A 26,434-nucleotide genomic window follows, 5' to 3' on the forward strand; every position below is an offset into this window, starting at 1 on the left:
GTGCCATATAGCATCACCCATGAGAAACATCAACACATTGACCCTGTGAGTAGGAAATACGCTCTGTGAAAAGAAATGTAAAGTCTCAAGGAAGGAAGGGAGGGAGGGAGGAAGGGGGGAAGGTAGAATTGTGGATGCTTTGATGACATACATATCTCAATGCTGCTGTAGCTCCCATGTCAGTAACCAGTGTTCTTTATGAAGTCTGCCTTTTTACACACTACTTGGAAGCTTCCATGTCACACGATCCACTGGTGATTCACAGGATGCACTGATCTCTAAGGGCATGCTCTGCTAATCCAGACAGCATGGCTGATAACAACACCAGCATGCTGCAAATCCCACAGGGACTGCTTTTCAAAGTCATCTTTGCTTGTTTTCAATAGTCTTCCTGACTATTTCTTGATTAATTGCAGTCACCTTTCAAGGTATGTTTTGCTCCACCTCACCAAACACAGCCCACATATCTGCAACCGCTTTCTGTTAACTGCCACTGTGTGTACCTGGGGACTGAGGCATCAACGCAGAGTTATTAACAGACAAATGTCAACTTCCATGCTAAGCACAGAAATTCCAAATAGAGATCCTTTGCCACTGCAGTGTCTTCTTCAAGAGGTAGCCAGCACATACATTCATGCTGTGGATCTGTATCTGCTGGTAGCGTTTGACCAGAGAAGCGTTCTGTCAAAGGACGGCCTCCTCCAACGCCTTCCAGTTCCATGCAGGGTTAAGTGGGACAGTGTGTTGTGTGCTACAGTTCTCCTGCCCCCTGAGCCGTCAGGCAGCCTTTTGCATCTTCTTTCAGGAAGCTGCTGTCTCCAGTTTTCTGGGTTCTCCTTTACAGATCTCCTATTCTTCTTCTCACCTGTAGATGGTCTTCTCTTGGAATATTTTTCCTTCTATATCTGAATAGAAGCTGGCTCATTACCTCTCCTCGACTCTGCCCACAGTCAGCTAGTCTCATATTACTTATACAGGAATTCTCTTGGAATTATTCTCATTGTTTAACTAGAGTAATAAGGAGGACACTGGGAACTACCAAGCAGTCAGCCCCTCATCAATGGCTGGTAAGATCATGGAACAGACCTTCCTGCAAGTCATGTTGAAGTCTGAGGAACACAGGGAGGTAATTAGAGGCAGCCAACATGGCTTCACCGAGAGAAAATTGTGCCTGACTGATCTGGCGGCCTTCTACGATGACAAGACTGCACCAGTGTACAAGAGAAGGGCAACTGACCTCATCTGCCCGGACTTCTGTAAGGCCTTTGATACCCCACAAGGTTCTTGCCACAAATTGAGGAGTTATGGTTTTGATGGATGGACTGTTATTTGGATAAGGGATTGGCTGGTTGGTCACACCAGAAGAGTTACAGTCGGAGGCTCAGTGTCCTAATGGTAACCTGTGGTGTCTCTCAGGGGTTCACACTGGAATCAATAGCATTTAATCTCTTCATTAATGACATACACAGTAGGATTGCATGCACCCTCAACAAGTTTACAGACAGCACCAAGCTGAGCGGTGTGGGTGATGTACCAGTGGGAAGGGGTGCCATCCAGAGGGACCCTGACGGTCTTGAAGAGTGGGTCCGTGTGAACCTGACGAAGTTCAACAAGAACAAGTGCAAGGTCCTGCACCAGGGTCAGGGCAATCTTCACTGTCAGTATATACCAGAGGATCACTGGGTTGGGAGCAACCCTGCAAAGAGAGGTGACTCTCCCCCCCTCTACTCTGCTCTCATGAGACCCCACCCAGAGGACTGTATCCAGCTCTGGGGCCCCCAGCACAAGAAAGGCAGAGACCTGCTCGAGCAGGTGCAGAGGAACGCCACAAAAATGATCCAAAGACAGGAACACCCCTCCTATGGAGAAAGGCAGAGAGACTTGGGCCTGCTCAGCCTGGAGATGAGAAAGCTCTGAGGGGACCGCATTGCAGTCTTTCAATATATAAAGGAGGCTTATAAGAAAGATGGAAAAAGACTTTTTATCAAGGCCTGTAGCTATGGGCCAGGGGTAAGCTGGAGAGGGTAGATTCTAGTTGGATATAAGGGAGACATTTTTTAAGATGAGGCTGGTGAGACACTGGAACAGACTGGCCCCAGAATTTGGGAATGTCCCCTCATGGGAAGTGCTCAAGCTCAGGCTGGATGGGGCTTTGAGCAACCCGACCTAGTCAAAGATATCCCTGCCCACAGCGGGGAATGTTGCACTAAGTGATCTGTTTAAGGTCCCTTCCAACCCAAACTATTCTATGGTTTTGTGATTTTATGGTTCTATCCTCTAACTTCTGCGTGTCGATATTTGAGGAGATTGATGACACGGACTCCGATGTTAAGATTGAAGACCCCTTATTATTCAGAAAGCTGCATTTTTATGCCCCTACAAAGTTGTCAATCCCCCCAACATAACTGCTTATTGGTTAACATACATTACTCACACACCTATTCTAACATTTGATTGGCTAGCCTAACTACGCATGTCTTTTTTTTTCCTTTGTCACAATAACATTTTTCCTCCGGGCGTTCTTCCAAATTCATCTGTTGTTCACTGATAACGTTCTTATTTTTCTGTTATTCCAAAACCTTCAAGGTCTGGTGTTACCTTATTTTTCTGTTATCCAAAGCCCTTATTTTTCTGTTATTCAAAGCCCTTATTTTTCTGTTATTCAAGGTCTGTTGTTACCTTATTTTTCTGTTATTGAAAGCCCTATTTTTCTGTTATTCACAAACCTTCAAGGTCTGTTGTGACCTTATTTTTCTGTTATTCAAAAGCCTTCAGGAGCATCATGGCCTTCATTGATGTAAAATGTCTCCACAGTCAATGGGAGTCAGAAATTACTCGGAAAATTCACACGTACCCTTGCACTCACTGCTTCCCATTGATTGTTTCTGGGATTCTCCTGGACAGGGCACAGGGTGTTTCCATCAGCCTCCCCATGTCCTGTGCAGGGAGCCCAGGGGTGAGCTCTGGGTTTCAGACTTCAAAAAAGTGGTTGTTGCAGTGCCAGAGCCCTCCTTGGAACAGGCACAGGCCAGTGCTTGACACTGGATATTACCTTGGATCACAGGCATCATTTTTCTGACCTTGCCCCCGTGTTATTCACCGAGCTTTATCCACTGAGCTCTTTTAATACCCAAAATACCAATGACCAGGAGAAGAGCGTGTTTAGAACTGACAATGTTTAAAGCAGCTCAAGTGACAGTGCCCTTTTCTTAGCACTAGATCAGTCACTCTCTGGGACTACCAGCAAATTCCACCTTTCTCAGCATATCAGCATTGTGCAGGACTGCCTACCACCTCCATGCTCTGTTGGAGGCAGTACTGTGTTGACAGCTTTTGTTGCTGGTACTGTATGAATGCGTAAGTGTGCAAGGTATTTGTGATGGGATGGGAGTGCTGGACTGAGGATGCGTCAGAGTGCAGAGGATCTTTGTATGTCTTGTGTGTGATTGTGTGTACAGTTGTGTTTGGGTGGAGGCGGTGGTGTTTCTTTGGAGTTGCAGGTAGTGAAGGGCTATAGGGACGTCCCCAGCTTCCTGACTTGGTTGAGGACATTGCCTGTTATTTTTTGACTTTGGAGACATGTAGATCTGAGACATTGGCTTAAACTCTTTAATTCATGTTAACACTTCTTTTTTGTGTGTTTGTGAGGGGGATTTGCAAGTTTCTTACTGTATTTATTGAGTATACATATATTTGAGGTTAAAGAAATTATCTCGTCTAGGTCACTTTTTCATGTTTGTCTCTCTTTACCTTTAAAGTACCTTTAATAAAGTATGAGAAAGAGAAATAACTTTGACTATGAATAACTTCCTTTTTAATAAAAGTGCTAGTCATTATTACACATTCTTTTTAGGTCAGCACTGTAACAAAAGCTCTGAATCTTTTAAATCAGAAATGTTTTGGAAAAAAGCGATATATCTATTTTTTTTTTTTTTTTCCATGAATGAGCTACCAGGAGTGATTTGTTTTTTTAAGACTAGATAATACTATTCTGTAACATCAGTTATGACTGAGTCAGCAACAGTGAACGTTCCTCTAGTATGCATGTTTTGAATGTTTTAAGTTCTGTAAAATACCAAGTGTAGGTTTGCTTGCATAGGGATTTATTTCTTTTTATGTCTAAAGAGTCACCTTTCACACTCCAGGCATGAATTGTATGTGCAAACCTCAGCTTTCATTCTGACTTGCTGTCTCTTGGTCTCCCTCCATAGATAACATTATTGCAGTCAAAGTCTGGCCCACAATGTATCTGGTTTTCCCCTTTTGTATATAACTTCAAATGAACGACTGAATGACATGTAGTCATGTGCAATCCCTAAATTCACAGGACCATGTGCATAAGTTGTACATTGTATTTTTCCCATTTTACATCTGGAATAGTTGCTGTACAGAAATGCCAAAGAACCTCCTCTAGGTCAAAGATCAAGTTATCAGTAGAGACGGTAGAGAAACCTGTAAATTTTACATCCAAGTTCTTTAAATGCCCTGACTAGTCAAGATTCCCTTACTAATAGCCCTGTCAGACTATTTACAGGAAATGTATCCACAGGAATGGTAAGATGTAAAACATTGCTAAATATATCCAATGAAATCAAATTACAATTATGCTGTTGGTTAAGTTTGCCAGACAATGTTTTGCCAAAGATGGTTAGCCAAAATAAATTTTGACTGAAGGAAAAGGAAACATCCAGAACATCTGCATATCAGAATCTATAAAAGTCTCTTAGGAGTGCTGTGCCTAGTCTTGACAGAAAATTTCAAGGTAAGTGTATGGCTCCTGTGAACTCTGGGAAAGCATATATCTTTTCATTCCATTTAACTTCCTATAAGCTTTGGATATCTGTTTCTATCAGACTCTCTAACACCAGTGATTTTATTCTAGCTCTGAAGCTCTTTTTCATTCAGCTTATATATTAGCTCTGGATATCTGTGCAACAGAAAATGAGCTGCTATGTTTTCAAACAGCAGTGACTGACTTCCAGCCTCTGCAACCAGAATTAATACCAAAATTTGCCAACTTTTAAGAAACAATAAGAAATCCAACACTTCAAGATATCTAGAAAACAGAACACGCAACAGTGACATTTATAGCTGTCATAATGCAAGATGAATTCTCCACAGCTGGTAAATTTTGCAGTGAAAAGCCACCATTTGCTATGAGAAAAGGAAGTCTCTCAGAGGCTTTCAGATAGCATTTTTTTAAAAAATTAGAGACGCACTTAATATGAAGTGTCTGTTATTGCTATGCCTAAATTCACTAGAGTACGCAAAGTTGAAGTAATAATGCTAAACCGTGCTAAAATACTGCAACACTAAATAACTGTTCTATACTGGTACATAGCTAGATGTCTAGGAATCAATTTCAGGAAAATATGCAAGTATTTTCAGCCAAGACTTGGAACATTAAATCCAACTTTTGACTTGTCGATACCTATTTAAATATTTGAAGAAAACAAAAGGAAAGATATTTCCTCTCTTCCACACAAAGCTGTTCATTCACAGACTCAACATATCTTCTTTCCTACAGAGTATTCTCCTGACTGTGTCTCAGTAAAGTGCAGACATGACTTCTTCAGACTCTGAGATGGCCGCCTTTGGGGAGGCGGCTCCTTATCTCCGAAAATCGGAAAAGGAGAGAATTGAGGCCCAGAACAAGCCTTTTGATGCCAAGACATCCGTGTTTGTGGTGCATCCTAAGGAATCCTTTGTGAAAGGGACAATCCAGAGCAAAGAATCAGGGAAGGTCACTGTCAAGACCGAAGGTGGAGAGGTGAGTAAAAACCAAGGCATAAAATCTATGTAATTCCCAATCTCAGCACTTAGCTGACATACATGCATGCATTTCTTCATCTGGCAGACCCTGACTGTGAAGGATGATCAAATCTTCTCGATGAACCCTCCCAAGTATGATAAAATCGAGGACATGGCCATGATGACCCACCTCCACGAACCCGCTGTGCTGTACAACCTCAAAGAGCGTTATGCAGCCTGGATGATCTACGTAAGTACCAGCAGCAGTCTTCCTCTGGGCAGCGAGGAGGAGATGCTCTGCCAGGGTAAGCAGAAGCCAACGTGCTCTCTCCCTTCCTCACAGACCTATTCGGGTCTCTTCTGCGTCACCGTCAACCCCTACAAGTGGCTGCCGGTGTACAACCCGGAGGTGGTGTTGGCCTACCGAGGCAAGAAGCGCCAGGAGGCCCCTCCACACATCTTCTCCATCTCTGACAATGCCTATCAGTTCATGCTGACTGGTAAGTGGCTTGGTTTTCTTTACAATTATTTGCCCATGAACACTCTCAGAGAAGAAAAGAACAGTTCAGTTTAATGGTGTTGGGAGGGTGGATGTCCTCTCATAATTGGAAATATTTTCTTCCATAGACACCACCACTGAGATCACGTTTCTAACTATCGGCCTTAAAATTTACTTGCCAAGATATTTGGGAAAATATGGTTCAATGCTGAATACATTGTTAGATTTTCCTTCAAAGAAATTTGTATAAACTTTTAAAGTTCTGTTTTTCTTCTTAGTTGGGAGGATTGTTGTTTGAATTATTTGCTTTGATTTGTTTTTTGACCAAAAGTCACTAGGGTGGAGTTCTGAAATTAAGATTGATTTTAAAGGGAAAGAAAACTCAACACTGAGGTCAATGCTTCACATGGTGGTGGTTTTATGAAAACTCAGGGAGCGGTCTTAGCCAGACCTTACAGTGAAATCTGCTTGGAAAATTGGTACTTTGTCCCTCTATCTGAGAAACAGCTTCTTCTTTTCCATTCACTACTACAAATGCAAGCAATAGGAAAGAAGGGTAGTGAAAACTTTTCTAGAAGTGTGCAAACCTCCAGACAGTCAAGAAAGAGCAGATGAGTAAGAAATATGAAACAAAGAGCGGTAGATTTAAGTTTGTTAAAATAAATCTTGTTCCCCCCCTCCGCCCCCAGTTACTGTATTTAACTCTGTAGTATTCAGAGCAGTAAGAAGGTTAACTGGAAGAGAATACTATGAAAATGGAACAATAATAAATTGCTGTTTGGTTAGTGTGTCTTACCATGGCGGTATTTTTGTAAATCATCAGACATTTACTCTTGCTGGCACCTTCAAGAGATGTGCAGGAACTTGGTGAAAGCAAACCCAGACTTTTCCACTAGGAGTGAGCTACCTAATGGCTTAGGCTCTTCATATTGCTTGCACGTTATTGGGAAACACCATCCTAGAGGCATAGAACAAACGTAAACCGTCTGGCAGTAAGCACTTTCTTTGAAGGCCAGTCCAGCCACACAGCCTATTAAATTAGGCTATTAAACACACATAGACTTTGTTCAAAACATAACTCTGGCTAGTTAACTGTAGAAACATAAGAAGGCATGCAAAATTAAAGGTTTGAGAACAACTTGCAGCACGTATGCATGAAAATTTATTTCTTTTTCAAATACATAAGGAGCAGAAGGGCTTGAAGTGAGTCTGTACTGACACAGTCAAAATTTAAAAAGACGGCTTGGAAATTATAAAGTCATATCAGGAGAACTAACTGAGATTTTCACATGTTTACCTTAAAGCAGTATGGGAAGTATTGGTTTCTGGAACTCCTCCTTATAGTGAGATTCATCAGAGGAACTTCTGATTGAAGTGTTCTCAAAAAAGCCACAACGATAAAACAAGCACTAACAAATTGCCAGGACAGAATTCAACCAGGCATTCCAGTGGAACTCTACAGATCAAAAATTCTCACTGGAAATTGCTTGGAAAATGGAGATTGTTGCAGTGACTTTTGAAAAGAGTTGTGTGGGAGTTTTAAGGAACAGCATACCAGTAAGCTTGACTTTCATAAAAAGCAAACTGCCAGCAATTTCAAAACAAGGCAGTTAGCGGACATGTGAATATATGTGACTTACCAAGAAAAAAAAAGATGCACTTTTTTTAAAGGGACATGTCTTGCCTTACAAAACTATTGACCCTTTTTAACAAAGAAGAGTTGGTCAAGGTAAATTATCTGCATTCAACAAAGATCTTCAGTACAGTTGATAAAGCAGCTATTCTTAGCATAATTTTTAATGCTTACATTCACCACCAACTGCAGAATTGAGAAGGTTCAAAAAGAGCTGGTTAATTAAAAGGAAGACCTGTAAAAGTTTTTTTTTCAGTTTTCACAGTGCAAAGATTTTATCAATCAAGTCGCACTGTGATATGTTCTGAGACTTCTGCTGTTCAACGCTTTTTTAAACAATCAGGAAATGATGGCGGGCTTTCTGATTTGACTAAGTCCTTCGGGCCAGTCTAACAGTGAAGAATTTCAGAGGGAATTTGTGACATTAGATGATGGAATCATTATTCAATGATGTGGCAACAAAGTTTGCTCAACAGGAATGAAAAACAATGGATTTAGGAAAATTTAGGAAAAAAACAACCAACCAATCAAACAAAAGATGGGGTCAGTGTCGACAACTACTGCTTTTGCTATACATATCCTTTAATACAGCTTTGAAAATTTTGTCTCAATGATCAGAAATCTACAAAATAACATATTGCAAGATGGAGGTCACTGAGCAAGAAATAGTGACCAAAGCAGAAAACTTCATTATATCATGGTGGTCACCCAAGGAATGTTTGCACCTTGCGTACTGTATGCATTTCTGCCCTTCTCCTTTTCAAAAAAAAAAGGATACAGCAGAAAAGGAACAGGTCAAGACAAAGATGAAAAGGTTTCCCAAAAGTATGGCAAGACATCTTCTCAGGTAACTCTAGATGAATGACTTTTCCTAGTTTATACAATCATACATGGCACAGAGAAGATGAATAAACAAGGGAAGAGTATGTGAAAAAACAAGCTAAGCACCAATCATTTTTTCCCTTCGCACAGTAAGTGGTTCAAAACCAGATCAGACTTGAATGGTAAGTGTTGAAGCCACGCAAAAAGAACTAGAGCATGGTTCAAAAAAGCAACCAGACAAAATTCTGAAAAGCAAACTCAGCCAAAGGTATTACACACAAAACCACCAAATCTGTCTCTGGAAGTATCAACATTTCAATATTCTAGAGTTTGGGAGAGTATTCCAGTAAAAGATTACCACATGTTTATGATATTTTTGTGGCAACAATCAATTGGCAACAGACAGAAAAAACATGTAGGGGGGGCTTAATCACTGATCAGGAGTGATTGTTCCTATGCTACAAAGTTTATGAGAAGCACCTGTTCCAGTTCACTTCAGCTTACAGATAGCTCAATTAATCAGTAACGCTACAAAAATACTCCTTAGCCGGAATCCTCTTCATAAAAAAAATGAGCAGGTTGATGCGATATCCAGAAAAAGACATGCATATAATATACCTGCCATCTACATCAGTGTTGACATGTCAGCTTCCCAGCTACAGATGGGAAATTTGAAAAGTTCAAAAGGAATTAGGGGTGAAGGCACACAGGTTTATGAAACAAATTAACTGCCTACTACGAGTGAGTCTTCTAAAAGTCCCAGGAATATTTTTATCCAGGGTATTCGTGATACATATTAACAGTTTATTTGTTTCTGCTTCCTTCACAGATCGCGAGAACCAGTCGATCCTGATCACGTATGTACACCCCCTGCTCGGGTCCCTGCGGGGCTGCCCAGTGTCAGGGGACCTCCTGCCTGACCACACGCTCTCTGCTTCTCTCTCTGGTTTCACAGCGGAGAATCCGGTGCGGGGAAGACTGTGAACACAAAGCGTGTCATCCAGTATTTTGCAACAATTGCAGCGAGTGGGGAGAAGAAGAAGGAGGAGCAGCAGTCAGGCAAAATGCAGGTGAGTCAGGAGAATCAGACTGAACACTTGCCATGTAATTGCAATGTCAACTAAATGCTGCAACTGAATAATTATCATCCCATAGGGAATGCCTAAGGATCAAATAATTAATTAATAGATACTAGCTTGAATCATGCTTTCTTCTGTTCCTGAGATGATTTTTGGAGAGGATAACCAGCAATAATTATCATCCTGCAGGGAACGCTTGAGGATCAAATCATCAGCGCCAACCCGCTGCTGGAGGCCTTTGGAAATGCCAAGACTGTGAGGAACGACAACTCCTCACGCTTTGTAAGTTGTTGCTTTGGACAAAATCTCTCCCTCTCATTACAAGATAGGTGACGCCCTAACAGTATTCCACATAAAGGAGACGTCGGAAGAACCCCTTCCAGGCTGAAATTCTGCTTCTTCTCCCTGACAGGGCAAATTCATCAGAATCCACTTTGGGGCCACAGGCAAACTGGCTTCTGCTGACATTGAAACATGTAAGACACTCTCCTGGCCTGATCCCATTCCTTCCCAAATTCCCACCTGCATGCGTGTTCCTGTGCCTAACTCTTTCTACCTTCCTTGCCAGATCTGCTGGAGAAGTCCAGAGTCACTTTCCAGCTCAAGGCAGAAAGAAGCTACCACATATTTTATCAGATCATGTCCAACAAGAAGCCGGAGCTAATTGGTAGGAAGGATCATTATGTCTTTTTGAGGATGATCGCTGAGCAACAGTTCCCTCTGTTACCTGGTTGACAAAACTAAGCCTGTGCCTTGCCTCTTCCGTCTTTCAGACATGCTCCTCATTAGCACCAACCCTTATGATTTCCACTATGTGAGTCAAGGTGAGGTCACTGTTCCCAGCATTGATGACCAGGAGGAGCTCATGGCTACAGATGTAAGTAACACAGCAAAAGGGAACCCACTGTACGTATCTCAAAGGTGACATAGGTGACCTACTGAGGACACATATTTTACTTAATTGTTTCGACTGCAGAGTGCCATTGACATCCTGGGCTTCACTGCTGATGAAAAGACCGCCATCTACAAGCTGACAGGGGCTGTCATGCACTATGGGAACCTGAAGTTCAAGCAGAAACAACGAGAAGAACAGGCGGAGCCCGATGGCACAGAAGGTATCAGCATATTCAGCAACTGACTTGTTCAAAGATCGTCTCTATTTGCAGAGATGATACGTTAGCCTCCAATGACAGGCCTTTTGTTGGTCTGAGTCACCACAGAAAATACTGAGGAAAAGCATCTTTTTTCATTGTCTGTCTAACTACAGAGGTGCTTCCCTGATCATGGGAAACACCACTGTTTTATCCAAGGGATACGTCCCAGTCACACACAGCCTGAAAGGGGGAACTTCAACACAGGGTATTACTCTCTCTGTAAAGACTTCAACCACTAAGTCACCGTGATGTGCAATTATATTTTTGGTGAAATAAAACATGCATTCTTTGCTATGCAAAAATCCACTTTCCATAGAAAAAGAAGGTGCTGCATGAAGTCTCAGAGGCTTTTGGGGTTCTTCTCGGAACTCCCAGATTCAAGCTATTCCTATCCAAGCCATACCTGTTCTTTCTTTCAAAGAAGGTCATCATCAGCTTCCAAAATTCACATTCCTTCACAGACTTTCTGTATGAGACCAGGCCAACGCTTTTCCATTGCTAGAATGTGAACAGCAGAGTTGTTCACACTGACCAAATTCTAGACATTGTCAAAAGATAAATGCTTCTCTCTCTCTCTCTCTCTCTCTCTTTTCCTCTTTAGTGGCTGACAAGGCTGCCTACCTGATGGGTCTGAACTCAGCTGAATTGCTCAAAGCCCTGTGTTATCCCCGAGTCAAGGTTGGGAATGAATTTGTGACCAAAGGTCAAACTGTGTCACAGGTATAATTCAGATGTTGAAAATATATGTTTTGAAAGAGTACTTGAGCATTCTTCCTTGACCTTAGGAGGTAACTCTGGTTTCTTCTGTGCTTTAGGTGAACAATGCAGTTGGTGCCCTGGCAAAAGCTGTCTTTGAGAAGATGTTCTTGTGGATGGTTATTCGCATCAACCAGCAGCTGGATACCAAGCAACCCAGGCAGTACTTCATTGGCGTCCTGGACATTGCTGGCTTTGAGATCTTTGACGTAAGGAAGAAGGATTTGGCAACATAGTCAAGGGAAGGGCAGGGAGGAGTCATGAGGACTCAGAAACACACTTCTTCTTAAGAAGATTGAGAAGTTTATCCTCCTCATCTGCAGTTTTCCAGAAACACCTCCCTCTTCTCTGTCACAGTAACACTCTCAAATGGCTTTACTAACAAAGACGTTGATTCTAACATTGCCAACAGGTAGAATAAAGCTCTGCTTTCTGGCAAATGGTCTCAGAGGCCCTTGAGTTTGCAAAGGCTTTGCAAAGAAAGAGACAGCTCTAGGACTGAGGCTCACACAGTTGTGGGCCAACGGTGTGGATGCTCTTGGAAGAGCCAAGGAAAGATTAGTGCTATGGGAACATTCACAGAATGCTTCCAGTGTTGTGAATGCAGTGATGATGCTAGGGCTTCTGTGTCAGACCAGAGAAAACCCCGGACTGCTGATCTGAGGACAGAGAAGTTCCTGAGTGGAACACCGAGGAGTTTTCCACTCTCTGGGAGGTCAGAGAGCTGAGACTCCTACACAGTGCTAAGGTTACTGAAAGATTTGCTTTAGAGTAGCATTGTAAAAAAGAATTGTTACTTTTAGCTTGATTTCAAGAGTAATAATAATAAAATCCTTCAAGGACTGTAGATTTTGCAATAGAAGTCCTGCTAGGGAAACACACGCTGTTACAGTATGGTTAGGAGTGGTGTTTCAGCTGGAGCGCTTCAAACAGCATTAAGAGAATGTTAGCAAGACCCTGTGGTGTTTGCCACACCATGAGAATCTGTGCACCTCTCCTTGCTTTGGACAGTTCAACAGCTTTGAGCAGCTGTGCATCAACTTCACCAATGAGAAACTGCAACAGTTCTTCAACCACCACATGTTCGTGCTGGAGCAGGAGGAGTACAAGAAGGAAGGAATTGAATGGGAGTTCATTGACTTTGGGATGGACCTGGCTGCCTGCATTGAGCTCATTGAGAAGGTACATTTTCCATAGAAGTGCACGATGTATTTTGAAATTCTGTGATGTTTCTGAGCCAGATTCAGCTTAGTAAGAACTCACAGCCAGACGTGCAGTGTCATTTAAACATAATATTTTGCACCGAAATTAATTTTAGTCTGGGGAAGAGCAATTAGGAAATGCAAATATGTGTCATCAATCCTGAATTACTTGGTCTTTAATCATGGCAAAAATAGCCTGGACTCCCACCAACAGACTTCTTTAAAGAAACTGGAGACATTCTCCTTTCCTTTTTCCTCTGAAGTCTCAAATCAAGACTCCACACACAAATTTGAGGAATATATATCAACTTACCTGATTTCCCCAAACTAAGGGGACTCATGTAGTTATTTTTCCAATTATTTTTCTCTTTACCACTTCTTCCTCAAATTCTACTCCTAATTCTAACCTGAATCAGACAGATGTTCTTACCAGTTCTGTGAAGACAGGCTGCAGGAAGGCAAGGGAAGGCTCCCTGGCTGAGAACAACTCCTGACAAACTTATGCCCTTAGCCAGGCTGAGGTGCTACCAGCAACACACTGGTACATTTGATGTTCATAGCACATGTATGCCATCACTATAACATTTTTCTGTCACTTCTTGTGGTGCCTTCCAGCCCATGGGCATCTTCTCCATCCTGGAAGAGGAGTGCATGTTCCCCAAGGCAACTGACACCTCTTTCAAGAACAAGCTCTATGACCAGCATCTGGGCAAGTCCAACAACTTCCAGAAGCCCAAGCCTGCCAAAGGCAAGGCTGAGGCCCACTTCTCACTGGTGCACTACGCTGGTACGGTGGACTACAACATCTCTGGCTGGCTTGAGAAGAACAAAGACCCCCTGAATGAAACTGTCATTGGGTTGTACCAGAAATCATCACTGAAAACACTGGCTTTACTCTTTGCCACCTATGGTGGAGCAGATGCAGGTCAGCTGTGTGAAAATATTATTTTCAGTGTGAGACAATGTTGGCCCAGAATTAAAGCAGTAAACATTGAATACTTCAACTTATTTTGTGTTCTGTAGGCTCTAATTGGCAACATCCATAATTTAATGCTCTTTTCATCTGTTTGCAGAGGGTGGTGGTGGCAAAAAGGGTGGCAAGAAGAAGGGTTCTTCTTTCCAGACTGTCTCAGCTCTTTTTCGGGTAAGTACATAATTCATTATTTTTCTGAAGATGGAAATCAATTTTAGTCTGAAGCTGAAAGGCTTGTTTCAGTTTTTGTCATAGCTCTTGTCACCCTTGAAAATCTTTCCCTTCTTATTCTTGGAAATTACAGAATTACCTTATTAGAACACCACAAAATCTCTACCTCAATGTATACATGGTCTTATTTTTATTTCAGTAGAATGTTGTTGTCAACCTCCTGGAAGTCGCTGGGAAATTGTCTTAGAGGTTTTTTTTCAACTGACTAATGATACTATATTTTATATTTTGGCTTTCAAAATGAAAATCTCCAGAAGGTGAAGTTCACCTACTTACACTGGGAGTGAATAACGAATCAAGTGGATTTCCTTAAAATCTGCTCTGGATATTTCAGAGAGTTTTCCCATACATGTTTAACGTACCTATGAAGATTTTCAGTATTGATGCATTGTAGAATTCAAAAATAAATATCAAACATCAAAAGCAAAATAATTGCCTTGAGATTATAAGAGTGTAAGGCAGATTTTCAATTTCAATGGGGAAAGAGAGTGAATGTTAAATTATGTGAAATTAATGAATTTTTACATCAGTTTTCAGGGTTTTTTTCAAAGTTTCCATTTTGCTGAAGTGGAATTATTTAGGGAGATTGAATTACTGCTAAAAAAGTCAATTTATATGGGCTGTAGAAAAATTCCATCTACTTTAAAAGAACTTATTTAGCTGCCAATTCAGATTCTAGTCATGATTAACCAAGAATACATATTATGCCTTATAACGCCCAACGAAATACCAGAACCTGGAAGAAAAGCTGTGAGATGGTAGCTCTGTATTTGTATAAAGAGATCAAGGAAAGTAATGCTAACCATTATTCTACACAAGAATTTCAAAAGCAAAAATCTGAGAGACTTCAGTTTCCAAGTTTTCCTTTGGGAGTTCTACAAATTGCTTTAGAGAAGATAGGTCTGTATCCTGAAACACTCAGTTTGATACATCCACTATTAAGCTTCCAGTGCTTACTCTTAATAATATAAACTTAATTTCATGATCTCACAGGAGAATTTAAACAAGCTGATGGCTAACCTGAGAAGCACTCATCCCCATTTCGTACGGTGCATCATCCCAAATGAAACAAAAACACCTGGTAAGGGGATCCAGTAGGAGGAAAACTCAAGCCACAGAAACTCTTCTCCTGAGTGTCTAACAACGGGGTGGTCACTAATGGTGGTGTTTGTTAGGTGCCATGGAGCATGAGCTGGTGCTGCATCAGCTGCGGTGCAATGGTGTGCTGGAAGGGATCAGAATTTGCAGGAAAGGATTCCCCAGCAGAGTCCTGTATGCTGACTTCAAACAAAGGTAAGAGTGCTCCACCTTTCTGCCCATTCAGAACAAGCTGAAGAGCCTGTGTATAGCAATATACTTGAAACATTTTACTTTAAATTGGTGCTGAGCAGTAATATAGAAATGTTTCACTGTCACTTCATGATGATATGAAATTGCTGAGATCTGGATTCTCTTGCACTTAATGTTAATAGAAAAAACACTCTCCATATTCTGTTCTGAAAGGATGAACTGTCTTCAGGCATGAAACTCATTCAGTCATAATGACTGAGAAGGTTTCAATGTGGGTTTCAATGAAAAGGTTTCTGTGGGTTTCAATCACAGTGGTGGTTTCAGTGATGGGCATTTCTTCATGTTGCTTTCCTCTGCAGATACAGAGTGCTTAACGCAAGTGCTATCCCAGAGGGACAGTTCATGGACAGCAAGAAGGCTTCAGAAAAACTCCTTGGGTCCATTGATGTGGACCACACCCAATACCGATTTGGTCACACCAAGGTAGAAACAATACCTGTGCTAAAATTTTGTCAGGGAGCAGTAAGGGTGGGCTTCTCCTTCAGGGTCAGGGAGCACAGCAAAATAATAGATCTGGCAGGGTAGAGACCTCAATCAGCAAGTGGCCAGCTGCACAGTACTCAAGCAAGGCAAGTGGGAAAGACCCTGTAATGGCAGTCAGTTTCAATAAAGGGTCCAGATCATCAGACACTTTTGTGACAATTAGGAAAGTCTGAGGTAAAGCCATAAATTCTTGGGTTTTAAGATTTCTCAGGGTCAGATATAGGTAGGATTACAAGGTTATCTATGCATTAATTCCTGTACAGATCAACAGCAAAGAAATTAGCCTAACACCAAGCCAGGAAGTAAGTCCACAGGTCATGGTAGAGCTCACTGGGATCCATGATCAGTGATGAGTGTAGCTGAGGCTGTGGCTGAGAAGGAAACCACAAGACGTACCACATAGCTCAGACAAGGGCTCAATGTTTGTTGCTAAGATCACAAGCCCATGGGCAGAGGGTTTGGGAGGGGACCCAAGTGGAGCCTGGTCATGGCATAAGGTCTATTAGGATCCTGAAAGTCTCTGTGCCTCTATTGTGTACTACCTGACAGTGATGTGCTGCAACATTTACTTTATCAAGGTGTTCTTTAAAGCTGGGCTGCTGGGACTCCTGGAGGAGATGAGGGATGACAAACTGGCAGAAATCATCACTCGTACACAAGCCAGGTGCAGAGGCTTCCTGATGAGAGTGGAGTATCGGAGAATGGTGGAGAGGAGGTAGATATTTCTCATATTTAGTTGATTCTCATGCTACATGACTAATAAAGTTTAAATTCATCACACTGAAGCTATGCAATAGCCACGTCATATTCATTTCAGAGAATCAATCTTCTGCATCCAGTACAACGTTCGTGCATTCATGAATGTGAAGCACTGGCCCTGGATGAAGCTGTTCTTCAAGATCAAGCCCTTGCTGAAGAGTGCAGAATCTGAGAAGGAGATGGCCAACATGAAGGAAGAATTTGAGAAAACAAAAGAAGAGCTTGCAAAGTCAGAGGCAAAGAGGAAGGAGCTGGAGGAGAAAATGGTGGCCCTGCTGCAGGAGAAAAATGACCTGCAGCTCCAAGTGCAGGCGGTGAGTAATCACTGTACATTTGTCCCTGGGAAAAGAAGAGTATACAGCCAGAACGCTTCTTACCCTGAGCAGAAACTTGCAGGAAGCTGGCTAACATGTAGCAGGAAACAGTCTAAATCACACACACACTAAGGCACACTAACACTGATTAAACAGGCACTGGCAGGGACATGGTGAGTTGCATGGCAGCCCCACGTGAGTCTTGGCATTCCTGCTGACTAGGGAAAGAGCTCTCTAACACTAGCCAACATGTAATCCACAGCAGAGCTCTGAATGGGAAGGGAAATATCTCTGTCTACTCAACTTCCAAAGCAGTGTGTCTGTCCAAGAGAGTACAGGTAAACCTGAGAAGGATCCCCGCCTGCACAGCTACACTTGAAGGCACTGATTACTTTCAGAAAAACAGATACTTCTCACTCAGACTCAAGTAGGGAAATACAGTTTCTTCACACCAAACAAAAAACCCACATTGTCTGCTGAATTATCTTCACAAAGCCTTTAGTCCCCAAATATTATGAGGTTCATGATGACTCAATTAAAAAGAAGGGTATTGAATACTTTTTCTGTCATCTGCCCTCTATGTGAGACATTTTAAAGAGACAAAAAGAATTTGGAATCAACGTTGATTCCAGATGACAATGTTTGCCAGCAGACGCTGGGTAAGATCTTCCAGTTGCTGAGGTGGAAGTCCAAGTTCAACCCCCATTTTAAGACAACACTACTCATTGATACAAAAGACAGGGTGGAGGAACTTCAAAACATGGCAACCCACAAAAATCTGTGTCTCCCCACCAGGAAGCAGATAGCTTGGCTGATGCTGAGGAAAGATGTGACCAGCTCATCAAAACCAAAATCCAGCTGGAAGCCAAAATTAAGGAGGTGACTGAAAGGGCTGAGGATGAGGAAGAAATTAATGCCGAGCTGACAGCCAAGAAGAGGAAACTGGAGGATGAATGCTCAGAGCTGAAGAAAGATATTGATGACCTTGAGTTAACGTTGGCCAAAGTGGAAAAGGAAAAGCATGCCACTGAAAACAAGGTACACACACAGAGAGCCACATCAAGGGGGAAGGGACAGATGCCTCTCACATCCGCCTGGTACCCTCAGAACAAAGCTAGGTTTGGAACACACCAGGAGCATCACTGCAGGGCAAATTGGCAGCCCAAATGAAAACCAAGTTCCTGGCTAAGCACTGCAAAGTGAAAAGGTTACTGCACTAGCAGTCAAGTCATCTACACAGACTTTTGGTACTTTCTTACAATCAACAGGTGAAAAACCTGACAGAGGAGATGGCAGCCCTGGACGAGACCATTGCCAAGCTGACAAAAGAGAAGAAAGCCCTCCAAGAGGCCCATCAGCAGACACTGGATGACCTGCAGGCAGAAGAGGACAAAGTCAATACGCTGACCAAAGCTAAGACCAAGCTGGAGCAGCAAGTGGACGATGTAAGCACACAGGCATACAGCAAGACCAGAACAGGTATGGAGTTAAACCGGACTGGCAGAGCACTGGCGGTCCTGTTTGTTTTAGCTGGAAGGGTCCCTGGAGCAAGAGAAGAAACTGCGCATGGACCTTGAGAGAGCTAAGAGGAAGCTCGAAGGAGACCTGAAGCTGGCCCATGACAGCATAATGGATTTGGAGAATGATAAGCAGCAGCTGGACGAGAAACTGAAGAAGTGAGTGTGTCTGTGGGCCACCCGAATGCTGGGCTGGTGTGCTTTTGTCTTTGAGCTCTGACACGGTTTGCTTTGCCCCAAGGAAAGACTTTGAAATCAGCCAGATCCAGAGCAAAATCGAGGATGAGCAAGCCCTGGGCATGCAATTACAGAAGAAGATCAAGGAGCTGCAGGCAAGTCTCTGTCCCTTCCCCTCTCTCCCCCAGTCTCAGGTGGGGTAGGAGGAGGCCGTGGGTGTGAAGGGTCCCTAATGTCCCCCAGGCTCGTATTGAGGAACTGGAGGAGGAAATTGAGGCAGAGCGAACCTCTCGGGCAAAAGCAGAGAAGCATCGGGCTGACCTCTCGAGGGAGCTGGAGGAGATCAGCGAGCGCCTGGAAGAGGCAGGAGGGGCGACAGCAGCTCAGATCGAGATGAACAAGAAGCGTGAGGCAGAATTTCAGAAGATGCGCCGTGACCTTGAAGAGGCCACGCTGCAGCACGAAGCCACGGCTGCCACCCTACGGAAGAAGCATGCGGACAGCACAGCTGAGCTCGGGGAGCAGATCGACAACCTGCAACGAGTGAAGCAGAAGCTGGAGAAGGAGAAGAGTGAGCTGAAGATGGAGATTGATGACTTGGCCAGTAACATGGAGTCCGTCTCCAAAGCCAAGGTACGGAATTGCAGTAGAACACGCTCACAGGACCGAAATACGGCACATAGGCTACATCTAGCAGCCACATTCTCATAAAAAGTCCCTGCTGTGAGGATAAGGCAGAGCCCAGGTGTTCATTTCCTTTCCTTCCTTGTATTGGCTATGTAGGCAAATCTGGAGAAGATGTGCCGCACTCTGGAAGATCAGCTGAGTGAGATTAAAACTAAGGAGGAACAGAATCAGCGCATGATCAATGACCTCAATACCCAGAGAGCTCGTCTGCAGACAGAATCAGGTGAGACATCCGCATTGCTGAGGTGCAATAGGAGGACCTGCATGCCATGAGGATACCACAGTTTGCAGTAGGATAACTTGTATCTCGGAGCTACTGATCACAGGGGTTTACAAGCACAAATGTTATTAGTAGTCTGGCTACTTTTTTCACTTTACTCTGTCCAGGGGAATACTCACGCCAGGTGGAAGAAAAAGATGCTCTGATTTCTCAGCTGTCTAGGGGCAAGCAAGGATTTACCCAGCAAATTGAGGAACTCAAGAGACATTTAGAGGAAGAAACAAAGGTGAGGATATTTGCTATAAAATGACCTTTTCTGGCGATAAAAGTGTTCTTTCAACAAGCAACATCAGCCCTAAAAGTATCTGGAAAATCTTGTCTACAATATTTCACATTTTAAATCCCCCCAAATGGGAATGGTTCAACATGCTTTCCCCAAAGACGTGTAGTACTGGAGGGAACACCAGTAGTGCACATACCCCCCACTCATATGCTAGAGAGGAAAGGAAGCGTGATGATTTTGATGCTGGAGGAAGTCATCCACAAGGCTTTCACGAGATTCTGACTATACTCTCTAAGACAGGATTCAGACACGTATGTCAAAACACTCACAGAAACATCAGGTTATGGTCCCCAGCGCACCTGTCACTAACCCATCCTGATCCTCTCGAACTCGTTGATGGGGCGGCTTCATCACGTCCCAGCTTTGCATTTGCCTAATTAGAGTTTCGTTCTAATTTTGTTGTCAACTTCACTGTCAGGAGGCACCTCAAGACAGGTATTCAGGTTACCAATCCCAATGCTCCAACAGGCCAAGAACGCCCTGGCCCACGCCTTGCAGTCTGCTCGCCACGACTGTGACCTGCTCCGCGAGCAATATGAGGAGGAGCAGGAGGCCAAGGGGGAGCTGCAGCGTGCCCTGTCCAAGGCCAACAGCGAGGTGGCCCAGTGGAGAACCAAATACGAGACAGACGCTATTCAGCGCACGGAGGAGCTGGAGGAGGCCAAGTATGTGGGAAGCAGGTTGTCGAATGGCTGGAGAAGACAGAGACTGTCAAGGGAAACTGGAGCCTCTTAGAGTGTGTTAGGACAGGGGTGGGATGAAGACAGGGATACAGTGGCTTTGTGGTAGAGGGATGAGAGAGAGAGAGGAAAAGTATGCTGTGGAAGAAATGTAGATTGGAGGGACAAACACAGCCTTTAGGGCTAGAAGAGCCAAGACAGGCCAAATACTCAGTAGGTGCTAGGACAAAGAAGTGACAGAGCCTTTACGCTGCATGCAGTCTCGGAACAGAAAAAACACTGTGAAAAGCATTGGGCTCACAGCCCCAGAAGTGGTCAACAGCCCTCTCGTGGAAATTGGCTCCCCTCTAAACTCTAACCTGGAGCTGTGCTTGTCTCCTGCCAGGAAGAAGCTGGCACAGCGCCTGCAGGATGCAGAGGAGCATGTTGAAGCTGTGAACGCCAAATGTGCTTCCCTGGAAAAGACAAAGCAGAGGCTGCAGAATGAAGTGGAGGACCTGATGATTGATGTGGAGCGATCAAATGCTGCGTGCGCAGCTCTGGACAAGAAGCAGAAGAACTTTGACAAGGTCTTTTGGGCGCCAGCCCTGGGGCTCCTGGGCAGAGCTTCCCCTCCTGATTGCCACCTCCATACTCACGCCCCGTTTCTCTTCAGATCCTGGCAGAGTGGAAGCAGAAGTACGAGGAAACGCAGGCTGAGCTGGAGGCCTCCCAGAAGGAGTCTCGCTCTCTCAGCACGGAGCTGTTTAAGATGAAGAATGCCTATGAGGAGTCCTTGGACCACCTGGAAACGCTGAAGCGTGAGAACAAGAACTTGCAGCGTAAGTCCCTGGCCCTCTGCTCCTGGCAGGGCTTTCTCACTCCCCACCGCTACCCACCGCTCGACATGGGTCTGTGCCTGCAGGTTGGCAAAGATACCGGCCACCTTGGTGTGTCAGGGCCGTTCCCATTCGACTCCATGCCTGATCTTGACATTGGACTTTGTTCCCACAGAGGAGATTTCTGACCTCACGGAGCAGATTGCAGAGGGAGGAAAGGCGATTCATGAGCTGGAGAAAATCAAGAAGCAGATTGAGCAGGAGAAATCTGAACTCCAGGCCTCCCTGGAGGAAGCTGAGGTACGTAACAAATAGTGTCCAGATTGACAGTATGGGAGTAGCTATTTGCAGAGGTGGCAGGAAAGCAAGCCTAGATGTCACGAAGTATTGCATAAGAGATCACTTAAAAGGAAACACTAGTTTAAGTCACTGTTCCTGCTGACTTGTCCAGGCCTCCCTAGAACATGAGGAAGGGAAGATTCTGCGCCTCCAACTTGAGCTCAACCAGGTGAAGTCTGAGATCGACAGGAAGATCGCAGAGAAAGATGAGGAGATTGACCAGCTGAAAAGAAACCACCTCCGAGTCGTGGAGTCCATGCAGAGCAGCCTGGACGCTGAGATCAGGAGCAGGAATGAAGCCCTGAGGCTGAAGAAGAAGATGGAGGGAGACCTGAATGAAATGGAGATCCAGCTGAGCCATGCCAACCGCGTGGCTGCAGAGGCACAAAAGAACCTGAGAAACACACAGGCCGTGCTCAAGGTCCGATCAGCAATGCTACAGAGAGAGAAAGAACATTCCTGATTATTTGGCCCCCAAGTGCACGCTGTCGTCCTGTAATTTCTGTTGCCTGTTTTACAGGATACGCAGATACACTTGGACGATGCTCTCAGGACACAGGAGGACCTGAAGGAGCAGGTGGCCATGGTGGAGCGCAGAGCAAACCTGCTGCAGGCTGAAGTTGAGGAGCTACGGGCAACCCTGGAGCAGACGGAGCGTTCGAGGAAAGTGGCTGAGCAGGAGCTTCTGGATGCCACTGAACGTGTGCAGCTCCTCCATACCCAGGTCTGGAACACCCACTCTGCTGGAAATTAAACCCATCCACAAGAGATAACACAGAGTGTGATTGCTATGCATCTTGTAAATGACTAGTCTATAAAGACTTGAAGAGCTATGCCGTAACATGGCCAATACAGCCAGCCACCCATGTCTGGTTTGCTGCTCTGGATTTAAAGAGGACTGTGGCATTAAAGACTTTCGTAAACAATGCTGACACTTTCAAGCCTTGATGCGGAGGCATTAGGTCTAACTGTACAAATCATGTCTTTCCTGTTGCACAGAACACCAGCTTAATCAACACCAAGAAGAAGCTGGAAACAGACATCATGCAAATTCAGGGTGAAATGGAGGAGACGATCCAGGAAGCCCGCAATGCTGAAGAGAAGGCCAAGAAGGCCATCACGGATGTGAGTTGGGGGCTCCTTTTGGTGCTGATGGTGGACCTGTTCTCCCCCACACTGCCTCCAGCCCCAAAATGGCTTTGACCTTTTTCTCTCCTCAGGCAGCCATGATGGCAGAAGAGCTGAAGAAGGAGCAAGACACCAGCGCCCACCTGGAGAGGATGAAGAAGAACCTGGACCAGACGGTGAAGGACCTGCAGCACCGTCTGGATGAGGCCGAGCAGTTGGCGCTGAAGGGAGGCAAGAAACAAATCCAGAAGCTGGAGGCCAGAGTGCGTAGGGCTGGTATTTGTGCATGAGTGAACATGTCACGTACGTAAGCAGCAGGGAAGCTCCAAAGACGGGCTTCTCATTGCAGGTGCGGGAGCTGGAAGGGGAGGTCGATGCCGAGCAGAAGCGCAGCACTGAAGCCGTGAAGGGTGTGCGCAAGTACGAGAGGAGGGTGAAGGAGCTGACCTACCAGGTGAGGCAGGAGGCCTCCTTGGGCTGGCAGAGTTTTCTCCCAACAAGTCAAACTTTGTACACAATGTCCCCAAGGGGAATTGTTAACTGCACATGATGTAGAACCAATCATTTCTTTTCTTTCCTGCTTACCGACCACTCTAGTCTGAAGAAGACCGGAAGAATATTCTCCGGCTCCAGGACCTGGTGGACAAGCTGCAAATGAAGGTGAAATCCTACAAGAGACAAGCTGAGGAGGCTGTAAGTATTGCTTGAAGAGAGAGCAAGAGCCACCTTCTACTGGGGCAACATGCTCGTTGAGATGAGTACAAATCCCAGGAAAGGGGCATGAACGACATTCCCGAAACCCAAGAGTCTCAGCCACGCTGTTTTACTACCGTGTCACGAGGCCTTGCTGAGTTCTGGGCACCCTGCAGTCAGGGATGAACTGAGGGGAGTTCTGTAGTCTGTTTTATACGGGAGGTCAGACTAAACAAACCCAGGGCCCACATCCACCAACTGGGAAGTTCCTGAATCTCTGCCATTGATCAAAAGCAAAGGGTTTCAGGGTCTTTCTGAACCTAACAAGTCACACTGGTAGTTGGGCAGCAAGTAGTGGGAGAATAAGTACACAAATGACTAAGCCAAGTGACAAAATTGCTCCTCAAGAGTGACACGGTCCTGGTGAGGCTTGTCACAGTGGGTCCCTGAATAAGGGACGATGAGGAGGTCTGTGTGAGGCTTACATGTAAGCAGAGGTGGGTGGGAGATGGAGGTCTGTGCCTTCCCCCAGGGAAGAGCCGCAGCCCCGCGAGGCCGAGGCGCAGGAGGAGTGAAACCCCTGCCCTGGGCTCCTCACCACCAACTCCCACTCCCTGCACAGGAGGAGCTGTCCAATGTCAACCTCTCCAAATTCCGCAAGATCCAGCACGAGCTGGAGGAAGCCGAGGAGCGGGCTGACATTGCAGAGTCGCAGGTCAACAAGCTCCGAGTGAAAAGCCGGGAGTTTCACGGCAAGAAGATAGAAGAGGAGGAGTGAGGATGTCATGAGGCAGCAAAGTGACCTGAGGGATGCACAGAATGTGAACCTCTCAGTTGCTGTCATTGTTTGAACCTGGCTGGCAGCCAAATACTATGCAGCTGCTCGTTTACCCTCCCCTCCACCCTGGGAATGTGGAAGGGAATGGGATACATTCTGTCTTATTTACAACCAGCTCAATATGTAGTGAGTGAAGAGTAGATTCCTTTTAGATACATGCCATGAGCAGTAGTGTTCATTTTGTCTCTTTTCACTGGTTTGGGCTTTGTCATCATTAACCCTTGCTCACTTTTTTGGCTTATAAGCTTTTGCACCTATGTCATGGTACAGCTTTTTGTCACCTAGTGCTTAAATACTTATGCCTTCTATATTAGTTAAGTGAGTGATAAAAAGGAAGTTTCTCATTCAGAAAAATTATCAAAGTCGCACAATAAAGAAAATTTTTTTTTGTCCTGGGATCTGTATTATCCACACTATTGGTAAAGCAAGTTGTGATGTAAAGGAAGGAACAGCATGTTTCCCAGTGAAATAACACTATTCCAGGCAGTATGGACAATAAGATATGCCTAAGAAATGCAGAAAACTTCCATGACACTGAGGAAACAGTGCCAGTAAAGAGCATACAAATTTTGATACAGTTAAAAGCACAAAACTGTACATATGGGGAAACATAGTACAGTGTCGCATATAAAAAGATGGATTCTGAGCTGACAATTATGCATCAGGATGAAGGTCTTCCACATATGCTGCATAACTGTATGAAAATATCCACTCATTTCTCAGCAGTGGTAGCAAAAGGGAAAATAAATAAATAATAAAAAAAAAGAGACAAACTCAATTTGCAAGGAATTATGATTCCAAAGGCAATGAAAGTGATCAGACACATGGAGGAGCTTCTGTATGAGGACCAATTAAACAGACCCGGAGTCTTAAGATTGGAGAGAACTGAATGAGTATACAGAGCAAAACTACAAAATCATCCCAGTGTGGCAAAGCTTGACAAGGATCAATGTTCTAACCAGCTCTGGCATTAAAAGAAACAGGAGATGACAGAAAGCAGAAGGTGGAGGACTCTGTGTGTGTGTACCAGTCAGGGGCAGAGGAGTGAACATATGGTTTGGGAAGGATATGGAGACTGGTTGCTGCTCTCATGAGTTTACAGTCTATGCTTTCCATAGCTTGCTCTCTGGATGCCTAATTTCTGAATTAGGTCTTGCCTAAAAGGCAAATTAAAAAAATAAATATTTGACCTCTGGCTATGGCTGTTGTTGCCTTGGAGCTGCATTGTCAAACAGAAACCAATGCAGGGGAAGTTGACTCACCTAATTGGTCAGGCATGGCATACAGGCCTGAGGTTAGTGATCTCCAAAATCTTTTTCTCTATTCATCTACAAAGCTTTCAGAGAGCCTGCCATTGGAGCTCTTGAGGTTTCCTGAGAAGTGCCAAGGGTTGACAGTGGTCCCTCAGTGTGTGTCAAAATCAATGTCGCAGCATGGCTTTGCTTCCAAAGAGCAAAGTGAACTTCCAATGAACTTTGCTTACTCTGCTGGGGACTTCCAGTCAACAAGTCCATGGCCATATGGCTAAGATAGAATTACCAAAAAAATTCTTTAATTATCTGTCTCCAAGATGCAAACTCACCAACACACCAGTAATTCTGCAGTTATCCTGTTGTCTGTAGTGAGGATGAGAAAGTAGGAACCTAGATGTCTCTGTCATTGCTATCTGAAAGAGTGATGAGAGTGAGCTTTTTTGGAGCTGATCAGTTTTCAGCCACAAAGACCTTAATAAATCCATCTAACACCTAGCAGTGATGCTAGCCTAGCTGTTCCCTCCCATGACAGGTTAGAAGGCTTCCTATAGTTCCCTAGTAGACTTCAGATTTCTTTCACTTCATTTTATTCTTCACACTCATGCTCCATGACAGAGACCAGCCCAACTGTTTTCTGATACTGTCTTTTCCAACAGTTTATCTTTTCACTCCTTCTGAATATCTGATCATTCTCTGTCTATACTAAGATTCTTCACTTCCTTAAAAGTTCCATTA

General features: G+C 44.2%; 1 protein-coding gene across 1 annotated transcript; it reads left to right on the forward strand.

Annotated features, from left to right (window-relative positions):
* Positions 1-5,563: 5,563 nt before the first annotated feature.
* LOC116962928 (myosin heavy chain, skeletal muscle, adult) lies at positions 5,564-24,455 on the forward strand. Its single transcript, XM_042802598.1, has 38 exons — positions 5,564-5,770; positions 5,858-6,001; positions 6,095-6,251; positions 9,535-9,562; positions 9,661-9,775; positions 9,974-10,066; positions 10,197-10,260; positions 10,353-10,451; positions 10,558-10,661; positions 10,761-10,899; positions 11,540-11,658; positions 11,754-11,903; positions 12,706-12,876; positions 13,512-13,821; positions 13,970-14,040; positions 15,094-15,181; positions 15,276-15,393; positions 15,750-15,873; positions 16,512-16,648; positions 16,751-17,006; positions 17,802-18,044; positions 18,275-18,451; positions 18,537-18,682; positions 18,765-18,855; positions 18,944-19,333; positions 19,484-19,610; positions 19,775-19,893; positions 20,419-20,615; positions 21,016-21,199; positions 21,286-21,451; positions 21,624-21,748; positions 21,900-22,208; positions 22,308-22,511; positions 22,787-22,912; positions 23,008-23,178; positions 23,265-23,369; positions 23,513-23,608; positions 24,231-24,455. Exons 1-38 carry the CDS (start codon positions 5,564-5,566, stop codon positions 24,384-24,386), a joined length of 5,826 nt encoding a protein of 1,941 aa, XP_042658532.1. The 3' UTR covers positions 24,387-24,455.
* The last annotated feature ends 1,979 nt before the right edge of the window (positions 24,456-26,434 follow it).

Source organism: Tyto alba, unplaced genomic scaffold (assembly GCF_018691265.1).
Source record: "Tyto alba isolate M040663 unplaced genomic scaffold, T.alba_DEE_v4.0 Super-Scaffold_39, whole genome shotgun sequence".
NCBI lineage: Eukaryota > Metazoa > Chordata > Aves > Strigiformes > Tytonidae > Tyto > Tyto alba.